General features: G+C 51.6%; 6 protein-coding genes across 6 annotated transcripts; 5 read left to right on the top strand and 1 right to left on the bottom strand.

Moving 5' to 3' along the window:
* Positions 1-179: 179 nt before the first annotated feature.
* On the top strand, positions 180-2,600 carry PV05_11902 (uncharacterized protein). The gene has a single exon (XM_013455431.1). It carries the CDS (start codon positions 199-201, stop codon positions 2,542-2,544), a length of 2,346 nt encoding a protein of 781 aa, XP_013310885.1. The 5' UTR covers positions 180-198; the 3' UTR covers positions 2,545-2,600.
* Positions 2,601-2,776: 176 nt separating this feature from the next.
* On the top strand, positions 2,777-4,716 carry PV05_11901 (uncharacterized protein). The gene is made up of 2 exons (XM_013455430.1): positions 2,777-2,859; positions 2,908-4,716. Exons 1-2 carry the CDS (start codon positions 2,852-2,854, stop codon positions 4,502-4,504), a joined length of 1,605 nt encoding a protein of 534 aa, XP_013310884.1. The 5' UTR covers positions 2,777-2,851; the 3' UTR covers positions 4,505-4,716.
* Positions 4,717-5,278: 562 nt separating this feature from the next.
* On the top strand, positions 5,279-8,003 carry PV05_11900 (uncharacterized protein). Its single transcript, XM_013455429.1, has 3 exons — positions 5,279-7,252; positions 7,363-7,656; positions 7,753-8,003. The coding sequence occupies exons 1-3, from the start codon at positions 5,303-5,305 to the stop codon at positions 7,777-7,779; spliced, it is 2,271 nt and encodes a 756-aa protein (XP_013310883.1). The 5' UTR covers positions 5,279-5,302; the 3' UTR covers positions 7,780-8,003.
* Positions 8,004-8,290: 287 nt separating this feature from the next.
* On the top strand, positions 8,291-10,215 carry PV05_11899 (uncharacterized protein; the record flags this gene model as incomplete). Its single annotated transcript, XM_013455428.1, has 4 exons — positions 8,291-9,324; positions 9,371-9,677; positions 9,727-10,045; positions 10,097-10,215. 4 exons carry the CDS (start codon positions 8,291-8,293, stop codon positions 10,213-10,215), a joined length of 1,779 nt encoding a protein of 592 aa, XP_013310882.1.
* Positions 10,216-10,547: 332 nt separating this feature from the next.
* On the top strand, positions 10,548-12,521 carry PV05_11898 (uncharacterized protein). The gene is made up of 3 exons (XM_013455427.1): positions 10,548-10,715; positions 10,769-11,752; positions 11,802-12,521. Exons 1-3 carry the CDS (start codon positions 10,652-10,654, stop codon positions 11,933-11,935), a joined length of 1,182 nt encoding a protein of 393 aa, XP_013310881.1. The 5' UTR covers positions 10,548-10,651; the 3' UTR covers positions 11,936-12,521.
* PV05_11897 (uncharacterized protein) lies at positions 12,164-12,646 on the bottom strand (the record flags this gene model as incomplete). Its single annotated transcript, XM_013455426.1, has 1 exon — positions 12,164-12,646. One exon carries the CDS (start codon positions 12,644-12,646, stop codon positions 12,164-12,166), a length of 483 nt encoding a protein of 160 aa, XP_013310880.1.
* Between the last annotated feature and the right edge of the window lie 4,723 nt (positions 12,647-17,369).

Below are 17,369 nucleotides of genomic sequence, written 5' to 3'. Positions count from 1 at the left end.
ACTGGTAGAGATGCTGACATAATGTTCCGTGCACGTAGTATGTACTGTAGTACTCCGTCCTATTGGCACATATTCGACCCGGTGGGGTCGGCGGTTCGGCACCACGGCGGAATCTTCTCCGACCAAAAAAATTCCAGAACTGCGCATTTGATGGTGCTTTGTTCAGTCAATCCTAGGTGAAGCAACACACAAACCACCATGGCCGATTCTAGGAAGCGGAAGGCGGTGACGAAAGATGTCGACCATGACCCTGCCGTTGTCTCTGGTGACGAATTGGACTTTGGCCAGCTCGATGGCACAATATCGGACGACGAGTCTGCCAGTGAGAGTGTGGAAGATGAATTGACAAGTGGTGGAGAAGACGATAGTGATGCTGTATCCATCGGAAGCGAGGAAATACCATCAGAAGAGGATGAAGAATTCCTGGGGCAGACAAAAGCCAAGAAGTCGCAGGGTGTCGACATTAGTGTGGGCGATGAAGACGCTGCCAGAAAAGAGCAACCCGAGGAAGAGCAGCCAAATTACAAAATTGTGAAGGGCGCGGATGGCAACGATCGATACATATACAACGAAATCGACCCTGGCGAGGACTCCGACTACTCTGTCCCAGATGAAGGGGCCAACACGATTGGCGAGATCCCCTTGTCGTTCTACGATTCCTACCCTCACATTGGATACAACATCAACGGAAAGAAGATTATGAGGCCGGCAAGAGGAGAAGCATTGGATGCTCTACTTGACAGTATAGAGGTACCCAAAGGATGGACTGGCTTGACGGACCCCTCGACAGGGAAGCCTCTCGAGCTCACAAAGGAAGAGTTACAATTATTGAAGAAGGTGCAGATGAACGAAATACCAGCAGATGGCTATGATCCCTATGAACCCACAGTTGAGTGGTTCACAAGCAAGACCGAGACTATGCCATTGAGTGCAGCACCGGAGCCAAAGAGACGCTTCATACCCTCAAAGCACGAGGCCAAACGTGTTATGAAGATAGTACGAGCCATCCGGGAAGGTCGCATCCTCCCCTACAGGCCTCCGAAGGAGGATGTAGAAGAGGAGGAAGGTATTCAGAACTATGACATATGGGCCGATGAGCAGCCGAGACCTGACCATGCCATGCATATGCCAGCCCCCAAACTTCCACCTCCTGGCTTCGACGAGAGTTATCATCCACCGCGAGAGTACTTGCCAGACAAGAAAGAGAAAGAGGCATGGCAAAGGGCTGATGAGGAGGATCGAGAGAAGGATTATCTTCCAACAGATTACACTGCTTTGCGGAGGGTGCCTGGCTATGATCGCTTCGTCAAAGAAAAGTTTGACCGCTGCTTGGACTTGTATCTTGCTCCCCGAGTCCGCCGAACGAAACTTAACATTGACCCTGAATCACTACTACCCAAACTCCCCAACCCTGACGAATTGCGACCATTCCCGACACATGAAGCAGGTCGATTTCAGGGTCACAAAGGCAGAGTACGATCTGTAGCCATTGACCCCACTGGACAGTATCTGGCTTCAGGTGGTGATGATTGTACAGTACGTGTTTGGACGCTCGAACCTCAGCGAGAGATCTGGTCCGTCTCCTTGTCCTCCGAGTCGGCGGTGAATGTGGTCCGGTGGCGGCCTGGCAAGGATGCCCCTATTCTGGCCGTATGTGCGGGTGATGAGATCTACCTCTGCGTCCCTAGTCTTGGTTCCGACTTCAGCCCCGAAGCCGAGGCTGCGCAAGCCGTACTTGACGCGGGATGGGGATATGCCGCGTCAGAAAGCGGCTCCTCAAAATCTTCCAGCATCAAGTGGAGTCGACCTTCGGCAGGTCAGCGTGACAAGGGTGTGGCCATTGTGATTCACCTTGGACACACAGCCAAAACGTTGTCGTTTCATTCGGCCGGAAACCATTTCGTCACAATTTGCTCTGCTACTAGCGTCCCGACATCTCAGGCAATTGCCATACACACCATCACCAAGCATCAAAGTCAACTACCATTCCGCAAGAGATTGAAAGGTGGAGGCACTCCTCAAGTCGCACACTTCCATCCCAGCAAGCCAATTTTGTTTGTGGCAAACCAGCGGGTTATCCGTGCTTATGATCTGTCCAAGCAATCATTACTGAAAATCATTCAGCCTGGCGCTAGATGGATCAGCAGTTTCGATATTCATCCGACCAGCTCATCAACAGCGGGATCAGACAACTTGATTGTAGGTTCTTACGACAGGAGATTACTGTGGATGGACTTGGATCTGTCAGCTCGCCCATATAAGACTTTGCGGTTTCATGAGAAGGCAATCAGATCCGTTCGGTTCCATCCCGCAACAGGTCGATATCCTCTCTTTGCCGATGGCAGTGATGATGGAAGCATCCAGATCTTCCATGGCCAAGTAACGAGCGATATGATGAGCAACGCACAGATTGTGCCATTGAAGGTGTTGCGTGGACATAAAATTACTGGCGGACTAGGTGTCATGGATCTCGACTGGCATCCTCAGCACCCGTGGCTTGTGAGCGCAGGAGGCGACGGAACTTGTCGTCTATGGGTCTCGTAAAACAAAAACAAAACCAATTCCATTGGTAAACCAAATAAAATGATATTTCAGCTACACTTGCAGTAGTCCCAGTCGCTTCTTTGTTGTCTGGCCACCAAGATGCCTCGCTAATCCGATAAGGCGCCATTCTTACTAAGCGTGCGGAGACTGAACCAGAACATGTGATCTCGCGAAATCTGGCGCGACTTAGGCTTGACGCGTCGTGTCAGTCTGCGACCATCGAAGCATCATTCCAACATCAGCAACTTATCCAACGACAGAGCTGCGCTGCTCGGTTATAGAAGCCTCCTCGAGGCAGCATCTCAATATGCCTGCGTAAGTCATCGTCACGAAGTTCTCAAGGTCTGTTGCTGAGTCTTACAGTGTCGGAGACCAACACAAGCCGAGTGCCAGTACCACAGCCAACCCGTTCGAAGAACCAAAGCAGCGAATAAGCGAGTACACAGCTCAGGAAATTGCAACCTTACAGAACCGATTAGACAAACAGCTGGGCCCAGAGTATATCTCCCAAAGACCAGGACCAGGTGGCCAAAAAGTACACTATCTTTCAGCAGATAAGTTAATCAATCTCGCAAATGAGGTGTTTGGCTTCAATGGATGGAGCAGTTCAATCCAGAACATACAAATCGACTTTGTCGACGAAAATGCTCAGACGGGGAAGATTTCTCTAGGTTTGTCCGTCATTGTACGAGTGACCTTGAAAGACGGTACACATCATGAGGATATCGGATACGGACAAGTCGAGAATGCGAAGGGAAAAGCAGCTGCCTTTGAGAAGGCGAAAAAGGAGGGCACAACAGATGCATTGAAGAGAGCGATGCGGAATTTCGGTAATCTACTGGGAAATTGTGTGTACGACAAAAGCTATCTGGCCAAAGTCTCAAAGCTGAAGGTTCCCGCCACAAAATGGGATGCAGACAACCTCCATCGACATCCTGACTTTGCTCCAAAGAAGCAGGATGACGAGGCCAAACGAAATCCGTCTGGTCTTTCAAGAGCAGCTTCAGCTTCTGCTGAGTTTGATGATACCTTCGATTTTCCGGATTTCGAGGTCGAGGATTTCGATGCTATCGACATGGCTCAGCAGGACGAGGTGGCAATGCCCTCGGAACCTGTGGATACGGCTCGAAGGCCGGGCAATGGTGGTTCAGAAGGTATGCCTCCACCGACCAGAGCAGACCTGACCACGCCCTCAAAACCACCAGCTCCAGTTCCTCGACCTGTAGTAACCAGATCAGCTAATGGCTCTTCCACGAACATCATCCCTCAGCCTCTTCCTGGTCAACGTCCTCAAGCTATGCCGGCTCAGCCTGTAAGACCGCTCGCAGGATCAGACCCCCGAGCTGCCGTAGAACAATGGACACGACCCTCCTCTCCCAATGTTGCATCTGATCATTTCGCTCAGCAGCCCGGCGGTCAAGCCGCACCGGGCCAACCGTTTCGAGCTGGATTCTATTCAGCCAAAGCGGCCGGCAATATCGACGCCAACAATAATGTCATTCCTACAGCTGCAGCGGCAGCTCCGAAGTTCAATCCTCATGCTGAAAGTCCGTCCATACGCAAGACATCTGGTGTCGACCACAACAAATCTGCTCCGTTGAAGCGTGACTTAAAACCAGATACGAACCCCCTACCCACGAACGTCATTAACCCACAACTCGACCAAACTCGGAGGGTTGGAGCTCCGGGTCCGAATGTACAGTTCGCCAGCATCCGAGGACCTAGCACTTCTGCATATCGACCCCCAACACGACGTGGACCTGAGCCGGCGGCCATTCATACAACGAATCAACCTGAGCAAGGAGCTGCCAAACGGACGCCACTCGGAGACGTGAGCAACATGCAGCATAGTGTCACAGCAACCACTCCTGATGGGGCTGATGCTAAAAGACAGAAAATACTGGATTCGGGCCAGGACAGTGTCAACGGTGTTTCCAGTGAAAACAAGCCTGGTGCATAAAGAAGTGTGACAGCCGAGAACATGCGTCGAATCAAAAGCACTGGGAGTATTTGTGCTGAAAGATCAGGTTGTCTGATCTTGTCTTTAAAGGCAGCGAGGTGCAACTGGAGGCCACGGTCTTTCTGATTTTCTTCCGCGAGCTATGAGGGCATGCTGTTGTCCGAATGCTATGATTGAATGAATAAGCCAATATGATACCATCTTGCCAGGCGTTTGTAAGCCCTTCTCTTGTCGGCCGCTGATTGGCTTCTCGGGACCGTGCTTCTCTGGGCCTCACCCAATTCATTTTCCGGCGTGCGGGTGATTGCTCTGTGTAGTTCTTATCCAACCTCTTGACCATTTTGCAGGGTACTTTCGGTGTACGGGACACATTTGCATAGCACTTTTCCGCCATAAATCCAGTGCTGCGGTCATGGATTGCCAAGAAATTCCCAAGTTCGATGTGGACCGGGTTTTCTCGCCGGCGGGTATCTTCTCTCCACGGTGATTCCCATCAAAGTCATCCGTCCACAACACTGATTCACAAGAAGGGTTGGGAGCAGATTCTGTGCAAGAGTCTGCAAGAAATACCACCAATTTGCTGAAACTAGATATGCTTAACGTTGGCCAAGCCGATGTCTTCGCGACTCTACCACGGGTTTACGATGCTTGCGACTCCGCCCATGGGTGCAAGTGACTTTCAGGCAACGGCCAAACACTTGCAGCGTCCCCACGCATCCGGATGCTGCTGTCTATTCTGCAATGGGTAGGTGACCTGTCTATCTGCGCCGTCTCCGTGCAACCTCCTAATCTAGACGAATGGCAACATCTCGTTTGATGTCGGACTTGAACGACTCTAATCCCAAACAAGACACCTCGAAGGACACACCACGATCAGAGTGTCGCCCCAACCAGGCAGCAATATACGACCGATCTCTCGGAATGCAATTTGACGGGCATACAAATGCCCTGTCTCCTGCCCGGTCTGCCAAGGTTGGCCTACTCGAGGTATTCCGGTCACTTTGTCTGCCCTTCATTATGGCGAGTACCCTCACAGCAGTTCTGTTCTGGTCGTCTGCACTTGCTGTGTCTTTGCCTGTCAACCTGCATGTGAAGCGTGTCATTGACTCTGGTCTTGCCAACATCCATGTCTCGTACGATGAGCCTATCCAGTCTGAGGTTGTCGTCACTTACGGTCCCTGCAAGGCGAAAGGCCCAGCAGAAGCCCACCACCTCGTCGGGCGAGCAGAGCATTGCAATCATGACCGACTTCTATGGAAAGTGCCAGATACTGCTCCCACTGGACAATGTCTCTCGGCATGGAACAGTAAGAACAGCTTGATCGGTCGAAGCGCCCCGATCTTGCTTGCACCAAACGTCAAAACCACACGTCGACGGCTAAGGAAGAGGCAGGCTGATTTCAGCGTCGCAATGGACAACTCCAGCGGCATCGATGCCGAGGGACCATGGTTCGACGGTGTCGCCCTACTCAAGAACAAGCAGATCAGTGCTGTGAATGCACGTGCAGCCAAGTCCAAGGAGATCGCGATAGTTGGTGGCGGTATGGCGGGCTTGATGACCTGGCTTGCGTTGAACCAGTCCGGCCTGACAAACCTGTCTATCATCGAAGCTAGTCAGAGGCTAGGCGGACGAGTGCATACGGCTTACTTCGGCGACCCGAGCGATAGGCAGTATCAGGAAATGGGACCGATGAGGTTCCCGTTGTCAATCACGTCGTCTGAGACAAATGAGACGCTTCAAATCCAAGACCATCGCATTGTCTTCGATCTCGCAGCTGAGGTCAATCGGCTTAACCACAATAATACCAACTTCACAGTCAACTTCATTAAATGGTATCAAACCAGTCCGAATGGACTGTACTACGTCAACGGCTCGCGATTACCCAACGGTAAGAGCCCCACTGTATCGCAAGTCCGCTCGAACGCCTCTCTCGCTGGAATTTCCTCTGTCGAGGACGATCCGAGACTCGCCGAGCTCAACACACGCATCGAGAACGTAATGGACAACGAGACCTTTATAGCGCAGATGGCCAAGAACGTTTACATGGCTCACAAAACGTTTCTGGACACCGGTCTCGGCGGAATCGGCGGCGACGACTGGTCCGAATTCGCCTACGTGCACAATTACCTCAAGTACGCGCTGAACGACACGTTCGTGGCCCTTGGTGACCCGGGCAGCGAGAGTTTCTGGGACAACCTGTATGAGTCCATGTACTTCTCCGCGACCGACTGGCGGACCATCGACGGCGGGCTGACACGGCTTCCGTCCGCTTTTCATCCCTTGATCGACGGAATCACCCATATGAACCGCAAGGTCCAGCGCATTGAGTTCAACGAGAGCTCGCAGCGTGTGACACTGCAGTGGAAGTCGAAAGCTTTAGACCGGACGTTCCAAAACGCGAGCTACGATCTTGCAGTTGTGACTGCACCGTTGGCACTCGTGCGCACGTGGCGGCTGCCAGGCTTCTCAGACCTGTTGCAGATGGCAATCGACACGTACCCGTACGAGCAGGTTTGTAAGGTTGCGCTGCAATTCAAGTCACGGTTCTGGGAGCATTCTGCACTTCCCATCTACGGCAGCTGTAGTACGACCACGGATATCCCGGGGATTGGAAGTATTTGTTATCCAAGCTACGATATCAACTCAACCGCGATGGGGGTAATGTTGGCAAGTTACACGTCGAGTGACAGTGGCTTGAGGTGGGCGAGTATACCCCAGAACGTGCACGTTCAGTATGTGGTTGATGCGGTGAGTCCCTCGTCCTATTTCTCTTAGTTGCAAGTCTTGGTGTGTGCTAGGGTTGGTGGCTCTCGTTGGGGATGATAGGACTCCATGGGCTGACACGAATGTCGTGCTAGATGGCCGAAATCCACGGCGACGTGGTGTATGACCAGTACACGGGCAATTATAACCGGCGGTGCTGGGTTTTGGATCAGTACGAGACTATCAGTTGGGCTAGCCCGGACGCTGGTATGAGAAAGGCATTTATCCCGGCCTTCTTCAAGACGGAGAAAGGTGTGGTTATGAGTGGTGAGGGAACGAGTTATACCAGTTCGTGGATTGCAAGTGCACTGGAGAGCGGTGTCAGGGCCGCCACGCAGGTCTTGCTGGAGTTGGGGCTGGTTGATGAGGCGAAAGACGTGGTCAACAAGGTATGATTGCTCCCTTTTCATATTACCACATTGGTTGGTCTGTCCTATGTACTTGTGTTCGTGTTGGGGACAAAGCTGACCGGATCAACTTTGCAGTGGATGGCGAGATGGATAGATGTCTGAGAAGACCTCTATTTCAGAGATGAACACCAAGTACTAGCCTTGAGTACAAGCTAAATCGATAGGAAGAGATAAACAATTCTTCCTGATCGGATATGCATGCTCTCCTGGTCTTCCTGGAGATTTGTTAGATGGCAAGGCTGAACCTCGATTGGGGCGAATTCCAGCCATTCCCTAGTCACATATTCCATCTTTGGAGATTTCCCTCCCTTTTCACCTCATCCCAGTCTTCACGAAGACCTCGCATCAATACTCCGAACAGGTGGAGTAGATATGACTTCGGAAAGAGATGTCCCGAAAGTGAGGAAGTGCATCAAATATTTTTGCCGGTGAAGAAGGAACTCATCCTATCACAAACGCTCTATTCCCACCGATCTTCTGCTGGACTTTAGCCGGTCAGTTTGCGGAGTATCCCAGCATCATCTGTACCAAATGATGTCGGCAATTCATATAAGATCAGTATGTCGCACGGTCCATGCTTGATGATGCCTCCAGGTAAGACTGGTCGGAAAACATGCTCCCAAAGGTAGTATTGTACGTCTGCGGATGTGCCCTCCTCATCCCGACTGCCATCGCAGCCAACTCGACCTATACCAATCCTATATTCCCGGGCTTCTTCCCAGACCCAAGCTGCATCTTCGTTCCGGAACGGGATGATACGTTTTTCTGTGCGTCAAGCAGCTTCGAGGCATTTCCTGGCATCCCCATTCATGCCAGCAAAGATCTGGTCAACTGGAAATTGATCAGCAATGTCCTGAACAGGCCCGATCAGCTGCCAGACTTGGCCATCACCAATAAATCCACAAGTGGAATATGGGCATCAACCATCAGGTACCACCAAGGAACCTTCTTCATCATGACGACACTGGTGTTCGACGACGCGGACCAGTTTAATAGTTCAAGATGGGACAACATGGTCTTCCAGTCGAAGGATCCTTTCAAGTCTTCGTCGTGGTCAGATCCTGTCCACTTCGACTTTGTCGGCTACGATACCTCACCCTACTGGAGTGATAATGGTACAGTCTACGTTGCTGGCTCTCATCCATGGCATGTTGCTCCAGGAATTACCATGACAACCATTAATCTCACCACTGGTGAGGCTGGGTCTGATCTACGTTTTATCTGGAATGGGACCGGTGGCCTTGCACCAGAAGGACCACACATCTATTCCAAAGATGGCTGGTACTACCTGATGATTGCGGAGGGAGGGACAGGTTTGACTCATATGGAGACCATCGCACGATCAAAGACAATCGATGGCCCTTACACCCCGAACTCGGCGAACCCAATTGTCACCAACGCCAATACATCGCAATACTTTCAAACCGTCGGCCATGCTGATTTGTTCCAAGATCCTGCAGGCAGCTGGTGGGGTGTGAGTCTGGCAACCCGGTCTGGACCAAATTTCACCACCTATCCTATGGGTCGGGAGACTGTGATGTTCCCGGTAACATGGAAGACTGGCGACTGGCCAATATTGCAGCTCGTCCGAGGGCAAATGAGCGGATGGCAGATGCCTCCTCCAAACATAACCATTGCTGGAGAAGGGTATGTCTCCTCCGGTCGAGCCAATGTTACGATACTGACTGTGCAGACCTTTCACGGATACTGCAGACCACCTCACCTTCCCCCCAAAGTCGAGCTTACCCATACACCTTGTCCATTGGCGCATTCCTATCAATGGCAGCTACACTGTCTCGCCTTCAGGCCATCCGAATACTCTTCGTCTGAGCCCGTCAAAGCTGAATCTGACAGGCTACGATGGCAACTATGCTGGTTCGCAAGGCCAAACTTTTGTTGGCCGCCGTCAAACAGATTCCTTGTTCACTTACGCCGTCAACATGGAGTTCTCGCCCCAGGCACAAGGTGACGAGGCTGGGATCAGCGTGTTTCTTACTCAAGTACCTGTCTTGCTCAGTGAAGATATCCCAGATTTGCTGACACCTCCAGAACCACCACGTTGACCTGGGCATCGTGTTGTTGCCAAACTCAACATCTTCGGCTTCACCAAAGCCATTGGTGCCATATTTCCGCTTCGCCGCAACGTCCTATCTCGCTGTGCCGCCACCCATCCTCGTGCCGATCCACTCCTCCTTTCCTAACTATACCACACTGTCAGATCCAACCGCTACTACGCTGAACCTTTATTTGGAGGTCAAGGCAAATAATCTGACGCATTACGCTTTCTCAGCTGGACCTGTTGATGCCATGTCTGATGTGATCAACATAGGATATGCTCCGGCGGCTGATGTGAGTTTTGGCTTCACTGGTATGTTCATTCGGCTGTCGTCTGATACTGATGTTGACATTGTTTTCTCAGGCACTATTTTGGGCGTCTACGCGACGACCAACGGACGAAATGTCAATGCTACTGCTCCAGGAACGCCTGCTTACATTTCGGACTGGAAGTACACTCCGCAAGGACAGTTCTTGGATTGATGAAGAGATCATGCAGTATATAGTGCGACTGAACAAATCGCCTTGCAAGATAAGAACGCTCAAAAGAGGAGTGCATGCTTGTCACTTCCTTGCGGTTGAGTAGGCCAGCATCTCATGGGTACTTGACTTACCGTAGACTACGGAGTACTCCGCAGCGCTATAGGCATTAGGAAGCTGCTTAGGTCAGTAATTACGGGCTCGCTAGGCATGGTTAGCCTAGTCGCTAGGCGTGGACATGAATTAAATTAAGCGCCGTGATGCGCATGATGCGCCCGTACTAAAATAAAGCGAACCTGTGGGGGAATTTGATCAGGGTACTCCGTGTCACCATGTACCTAAACTCAAAAAGCACCTGCGTTTACCATCCGCTGCTCGGTCCAACACAAATTTGTTATCGTCCGTGGCTCAGCCCAAACATCTGTCCCTCAGACCAACTATGCCGCTCCCAGAACGTATCAGCATCAAGAGGAGACGCTCGCAGGAGCCCGTGGAGTCCCTGCGTAAGACCATAACCTCTCCAGAGCTGTCCCGACTTGTCCTGACCATACTCCAGATCTTGACCACGGCGCTGTTCGAGACAAGAAGCGAAGAGCTACAGACTTCTACTTCCAACGACTCCGCGATGAAACCATCGCTCCTTCCTCGCTTCGAGAGAGGCCTACTCAGATACCCCAACCTGCAAAGTCCAGTGCCTCCACCATTCCCGGAATTCGTTGGACTGCGCCTGGGGACGATAAGAAAGACTTTGAAAAGCTCAAGGCAGATCTCAAGGCGAAGGAAGATGCAGAAGCAACATTGGACAACAAGCAAACAGTTGTGGATACCGGTAGTCGATCGGCGCCAGCGACACCTATATCCAAAGAGAAACTACAAGCCGCGAGACGTTTTCACCTCACACGCCATCTCAATTCAGGCCTAAGCCCAAACGCTCCTGTTGGGATTCGGAAGCAGAAAACGTCGATTCGACCTCCCTTGGCTACCTTTGTCGAGCGACGAGGTGCAACCTTCAGTCATGAGGAGAATCCATTGTATAGAGGCAAGCCTGTGGATAAAGTCTTGGATGTTTCTCAAACCGAAGCTCCGGAAGATGCCAAACAACCGGACTTGGAGACCTTACAGGCATCGAAACGACACGCCACCAGTACTTTCCTCCAGAATGGGTCAAAAGCAGTCAGAAAAGGCACTTCTATCAAGGACCATCCCAGTACCTGGGACCACGAGTCTGACCAATTGGCGGATGAGCTGGCTTCTTTGGCCATGGAGCTAGACCCAATAGCCAAACAGGAAGCTGAGCTTGAGAAACTTGCAGCTGCGCGGCCTGAGCCAAAAGACACTGTGATGAGCTTACATGAGAGGGAAGATGATTATATTTACGAGACATATGTCCGCGTACCCTATGAGGAGGAAGCAACTCACTCGCTTAGATTGTCTGATAATAATATCGGCCTGCTTGTTATCGACGAAGAAGACGAAGATTTGTGGCAGAAATACGTCGATAGTGATGAGGATACGGATTGGGATGACGAAGATTCTAATGGTAAGGTCACCCTCCTTTTACTGTAAGAAAGGCAATTGACATGACCTAGCTGAAGACAATCCTGCTAATGACTATCCGGAAGATGAAGTCAGTTCAGATGATGAATATGGGCACAATGCCTATCAATATCGCCATTACGCTTCAGATGATGAAGCTTTTGATGAGGATGAGGACGAAACCTAGACAGCAGCAAGTGGCAGTTCTCCTCCCAGTACTGAACTCATATGCAAACATCCTCCCAGGAACATCATGACATCAATCAACGAAGGACCAAAACGTCGCTGGCGCACGGGAACAAAGTTCCGTTGCTCAAAATATCATCAGACAACCTTCCCACAAACATCATGACATGAACAATATACCGCCGTGATTGGCACTCGTACATCAACTTTCATTTCGCCTCTGTCCCTCTCATCTCTGGCCTCCCCAAGCACCAGGGCGAGCCCACAATCTTGGCAGGGGCTGACACTCTAAATGTTCTGGCCTCATCCAGTGGTACCTGCGGTCGGTTTGGGCGATGACCCCGAACTTTTCGATGTGATAGCCTCTAGTGTTGCGTTCTGGACGACCTTGCTGGCGGACCTTTTTGACCTTATGCTGGTCCACAATGCGGTAGAAGCGGCATTGTAGGCCTGCTTTCTTCCTCGTCTCCGCAAAGTTGCGACTGTATGCCTCCAGCACTTTATTCCATGGCATATTCAAGTCGATTCTGTGGTACCAGATGAAATAGGCCTCCTCCTCGGTGTATTTCTCTCGTGGTGGTTTCTTGGGGCCCTTCGGCACAGCACAAGTGTCGTTGAGAACGTATACAATTCTCATACGATCGTCACTGTCCACGCTTGACTGGCTTGACTCACTTGACTCGCGAGAATAGCGAGCGAAATAGTGGCCCATGTTTGGTGTAAGATACATAAGGTGATGTCAGTGGCTGTGGCTTCAGGTTTCTGGTGTTTTTCAATATAGCAGAGGAATGCGAGGAATCTTGGAAGAACGCCATGCTGTTGAAGGTAGGAACATAAATACCATCAGAGGCAGGACCCGACAGAGTGGTTCACCCTGTGGTCATACGGTGGCCAGACGATACATATACTGTTGCGGCGGTCAGGCTTGGTGGATACAACTGCCTGGACAGATGTGCTGCCCTTCCGAAGTTTGTGCAATTATTCTCATGCATGGGCGGAAAGCATGATTGCCATGCCCAATACGAACGTTGCCGCTTCATGCCCAGGGGACAGTGAGGCGCACCCACACCTAACGAACAATCAGTGCGGACCGCCTTCCCCCAATGAAGCGCCTACGGATCCTCAGCACGAATAGTGTGGAATGCCGCGACCAGTCCATCTCAAAAGGGCAAATCCTCCTTCTCACGGTCTCTGGTGTCACAGGTCGTGGGATAGTACGCCTGGAAGACACAGCAGTTTGAGCGGATCCCATGCAGGGAGCGTCGTCACGGCCCCTCACCGTATCAGGACGTTCCAAAATGCAGCTGGAGACCAGGCGGTACGGCCGATAGTGCATACCATACTCCTTGTTCTAAGCACCGGGGATGCACCATCGGCTATCAATATTCGCTGCTTCAGCGCCACGAGTGGGTGTCAAGGTCCGGGAATCCAAGATCGCGAGGACAATATTGAGATAGATTCAGGCCGAAAGCAAGATCTGGGGCGTACACGGCGTCTCACCTTGTCATAGTATATCAGAGCTCCGACATCAACCAATAATACAGGGTTCTACAAGCAGGGCTCTGAAGCTGCCTCTTACAGTACAGGGGAGGGCAGCGGTTGGGGCTTCCCCGTACTGCGCGTCTACGCCATACCGAGTCAGCTGGGGTGCGCTTGTTCTTGCGTCGACGCTACTATGAGCAGTTCACATGATTGTGCAGCAATGCGTGCGAGCTCAGCCACCGGCACATTTCGCCGGAATACTTTTCAACTTCGCACAGCTTTTAGCACACAAACGACTGCCACCACAGCCCAGCAACAGCTGATGGCCATGCGTCTTACGAGCTAGACTAGCAGTTGTCGGAAGCCAACAACGGCGGCCGATCCTCTCGGGAATTTGGCAGATCATTTTTGGCGAAACCAGGAGGCCATCACAGGCCAAACCTTGTCGAGTCGACTAGCTTCTTGTGACTTATGTTCGTCACAAAAATGCCATCACTCTGTTGAATCCAAGGATGGTCTTGTTACATTCGTCTTTGAGAGGGCCTGAAAGACCTCTGCAGACCTAGGCTGGACTGCCCGCCTTCCACTACCAATCCGTCATCGAGAGAAGTAAGGAGGGGTTAAGCCGCAGCATTGGAACCAATCTTGAAGCGAGCTTGTGCAGAGTTGAGCCTGTGAAGAAGTCCAAGCTTGAAGCGCCTGCGAGTGCGACACCACCGATTGACCACGATTGGTATGCCTGGAGGTCATAGAGTACCAGGGGATGCTTTTCGGTGAGCGATGACTGGAGCGGGCATGACTGTCACAATAATCTCACCGGAGTCCGCGTCAGAAGTACCTCCATGCATGCGAGGACAGCAGAGCTTCTCGCCATGGATTAGCGCGGATCCGCTTCAGCAAGCACGGACTTCAAACCTACTGCGATATGCCATTGGCTTGACCCTTGTTCGTGTCCTGTCAAAACCCACCCTGACCCGAGGTTGTTGAGATCACATCCTCTGGCAGCTGTCGGCGCTAAGGCCCATGTCAGGATAAAACTCCAGACAAATGATGTCCTTGCTCGACGATGATCTGGCTCAACCAGACTATAACTTGAATGGCCCCCTCTCTGCCACTTCAGGACCGTGGTGCTGGGTCGTCGGCCTTGATTGCTCAATACGACGGTCGTCACAAGGGGCTTAGCTTACCCTTGTTACAGGCAGTACTGAATCCCTGAAAATCGTACAGGTCCAATTCCAATCAATTTTCGAGCTATCACGAAGACCAAGACAGAAGACCTCTCTTTCAATGGCCCAAAGGAGACCGCCCTTTCCTCTAGAACGTCTGGCGTCAGCACTGCTTGCTCTAATTGCATGAAGGGAAGAAAGAGCGGTATGAATGAGCATCGGTGCCAGGCAATAGGCTCGATCACGGTGTCGCCGAAGCCAACCTCCAACCCATGATCTGGGCGCTTGATGAGATACTTTCTTGTGGGGGAAGATCAGCCGAGATTGGGTGAAGGGTGCAGCTACCTAGACCTGTGGGGTTGCAGAAGTCTACAGACCGAGCAAACCATGGTTGTCGGTTATTGTTATCCCAATTTTGGGGTCGATGAAGGCATCCATCAGACTCTTCAGTCATGGGTCTTGAAATCAGGGTACCGTCGACCTTGATGCGCCTTTCTGAGGGAATGTAACGCCCACTCGGATCCTCTACCCCAGTTCCTCGATTTCATGACTTAGGACGGCCACGTGGACTGACTGAGTCGGCCTCAGGTTCGATTTCTCCCTTCTTGAAAAACTCCTTGCACTGAGGACATGTCGAATTCTCGTATTGGCAGCTCCCGTGCATACGGCCTCCTCTTGCTTGCTCCTGCAAACACTGCTACCACTTGCCAGGTTTCAGACTATGCCGGATGTTACGTCCACCATAGAATGGCTAGCTAGTGCATCACCGAGGCTGAAGGATCGAGGACGATACGAGTGTCACTCCCGCGAAAAGCCGTCAACACAGATCCACCATCAGTTCGCCTGCCAACAAAAGTCCCTGTGGCAAATTCTGTGTTGATTCAGGTGGAGTTCTTGAGGCGAGACTGCATCCGATCCTGAGTTGATCTCTCGACTCTTCTGCCTCTTTCCTGTTTCGTGAGCGCCACGAAAATAGTCAACAATGCTGGCTCAATCTGTTGTCAGTTGTCAGAAGGCATTTGTGCCTGGAGTGCCAGGTCTAGTCTATTGTCAATGAGGGCATCTCGCCAGGCAAAACTTCGACCTGAGGCACAAGCGAGACTATCTGAGGATTGGAAAATTAGGCCTACCACCCTTCGATGTGGACGCTGTGAACATACTGTTACTGTTGCAACTGTACACGGCTGTTACTTGATAGTTTCGGAGGAGTCTTCATTTTCGTTGGCTATACCCAGTGCCAGCGGCGCCACCGTGAGGCATCATGTGGCCGACCACTTCTTACAGCTGTGGGTAACACTCTGATGCGCGAATTGCATCTATTTGCCGTCCATTTTCTGATCTCAGATCAGCCCCAATCATGGCAAGCCACCATCCATCTACTCTGTGAACACCCAAGTTCTAGCGAGCCAAGCAGAACCCGTCCAAAGGCCAAACAAGCGCCGTTTTCTTCCCTCCCACTCGTCCTGGAGCGCATGCTGGCTGGCACAAAACTAGATCAGATGTTGGACAAAATACGGTGAGAAAAGAAGGAAGGTGGCCTGCGATGCACGCTTGGATGAAGCACGAACTAGACGGCGGGGGCCATCGAGGGGTGGGAGAAGAAGGAGCACTGATACACGCAAGGAGGTTGTGTTTCTTGCCAGCCTCCTGAAAGACGATCTGAGTCAACCCAAGTCACCTCCGCTTCTTGTGTGCCTCCATGTCCAGTCGCTAGGATGAGAGACCTTCCGCTCTCTGTCTCTTTCTTTTTCTCGACCACTTTCGACCATCTTCCCCGGCCAACATACAGTATCCTGTCGAGTTGGCAGATCGGAGCAATGACAAGCCTTCTTATGATCCTATTTCTTCTATTCTATTCAGATGTGCTCGCCGTCGAGACTGACGGCAACACCAAGCATAGCGCTTTACCCGCAAATATCATGCACGATTACTTACTAGCATCTTCCTTCTCATGCTTACTTGTTCTTCGTACCCTGCGCTTCACTGCGCTGCACTGCACTCTTCTTCCTCCGCCTACAAGAACCTTTTGACTCGACTCGACTCGACTAGCCCTGCGCTTTCCATAATTCGATCCAGAAAAAAGAAAAAGAAATAGACTGGTCGTGGCCTGACCCCAAGCCTCATCAGCGGCCAGCCCCATTCTTGTCTCCCTAGGCACAACTTCTTCCTTTCCACCGTCCAACGTCCGCAGAGCTGCGTTCGGTCGATTTAACTTGAGATGAGGTCGACTTAAGAGTAGGACTTTTTGACGCCTTTGTGTGAGCCCAGCCCAACCCAATCACAAGGGCGAGACTGATGGAAATGTCACACGGCACGTAGGACGGAGGCGTTTCGCTAAGATCCCACGTTGAACGGGGACTGTTCATTGTCGATCCAAATCTTGAAGGAGAGGTTGCTACGACTATGACTTGACCACGAGATTATCCTTCTATGGAAACTGCTCGGACAATGAAAAGAGAAACAAGAAGATATCATGATTCATTAGTTCCAGGTGCTGAGCCTCGCCCGCGGTTGTACTACCATTGCTCCTGAATTGAGACGCGCACCGCACCATTGAGCCCTTGACTGCCCAGCAAGACAGCATGACACGCAATCTGCGATGCCGCCGCGCAAAGTTCAGTCTCCGTTCGCGCTCCCTGAGTGACTGGATAGACTTAGTGCACCGGGCCACCCTCGTCTTCTCTCATGTCCTGCTCCCACCATCATCCGGCGTCGAAAATTACCTCACTTGAAGGGCTTTTGGAAGGTAAGAAGGCTGGTGAGCCTCGTCCAGGTTCGTCCCAGATC

This window comes from Exophiala xenobiotica (genome assembly GCF_000835505.1).
Source record: "Exophiala xenobiotica strain CBS 118157 unplaced genomic scaffold supercont1.7, whole genome shotgun sequence".
NCBI classification, from domain to species: domain Eukaryota; kingdom Fungi; phylum Ascomycota; class Eurotiomycetes; order Chaetothyriales; family Herpotrichiellaceae; genus Exophiala; species Exophiala xenobiotica.
Note: the sequence above shows the minus strand (reverse complement) of the source record. Positions and strands in the feature narration are given on the sequence as shown.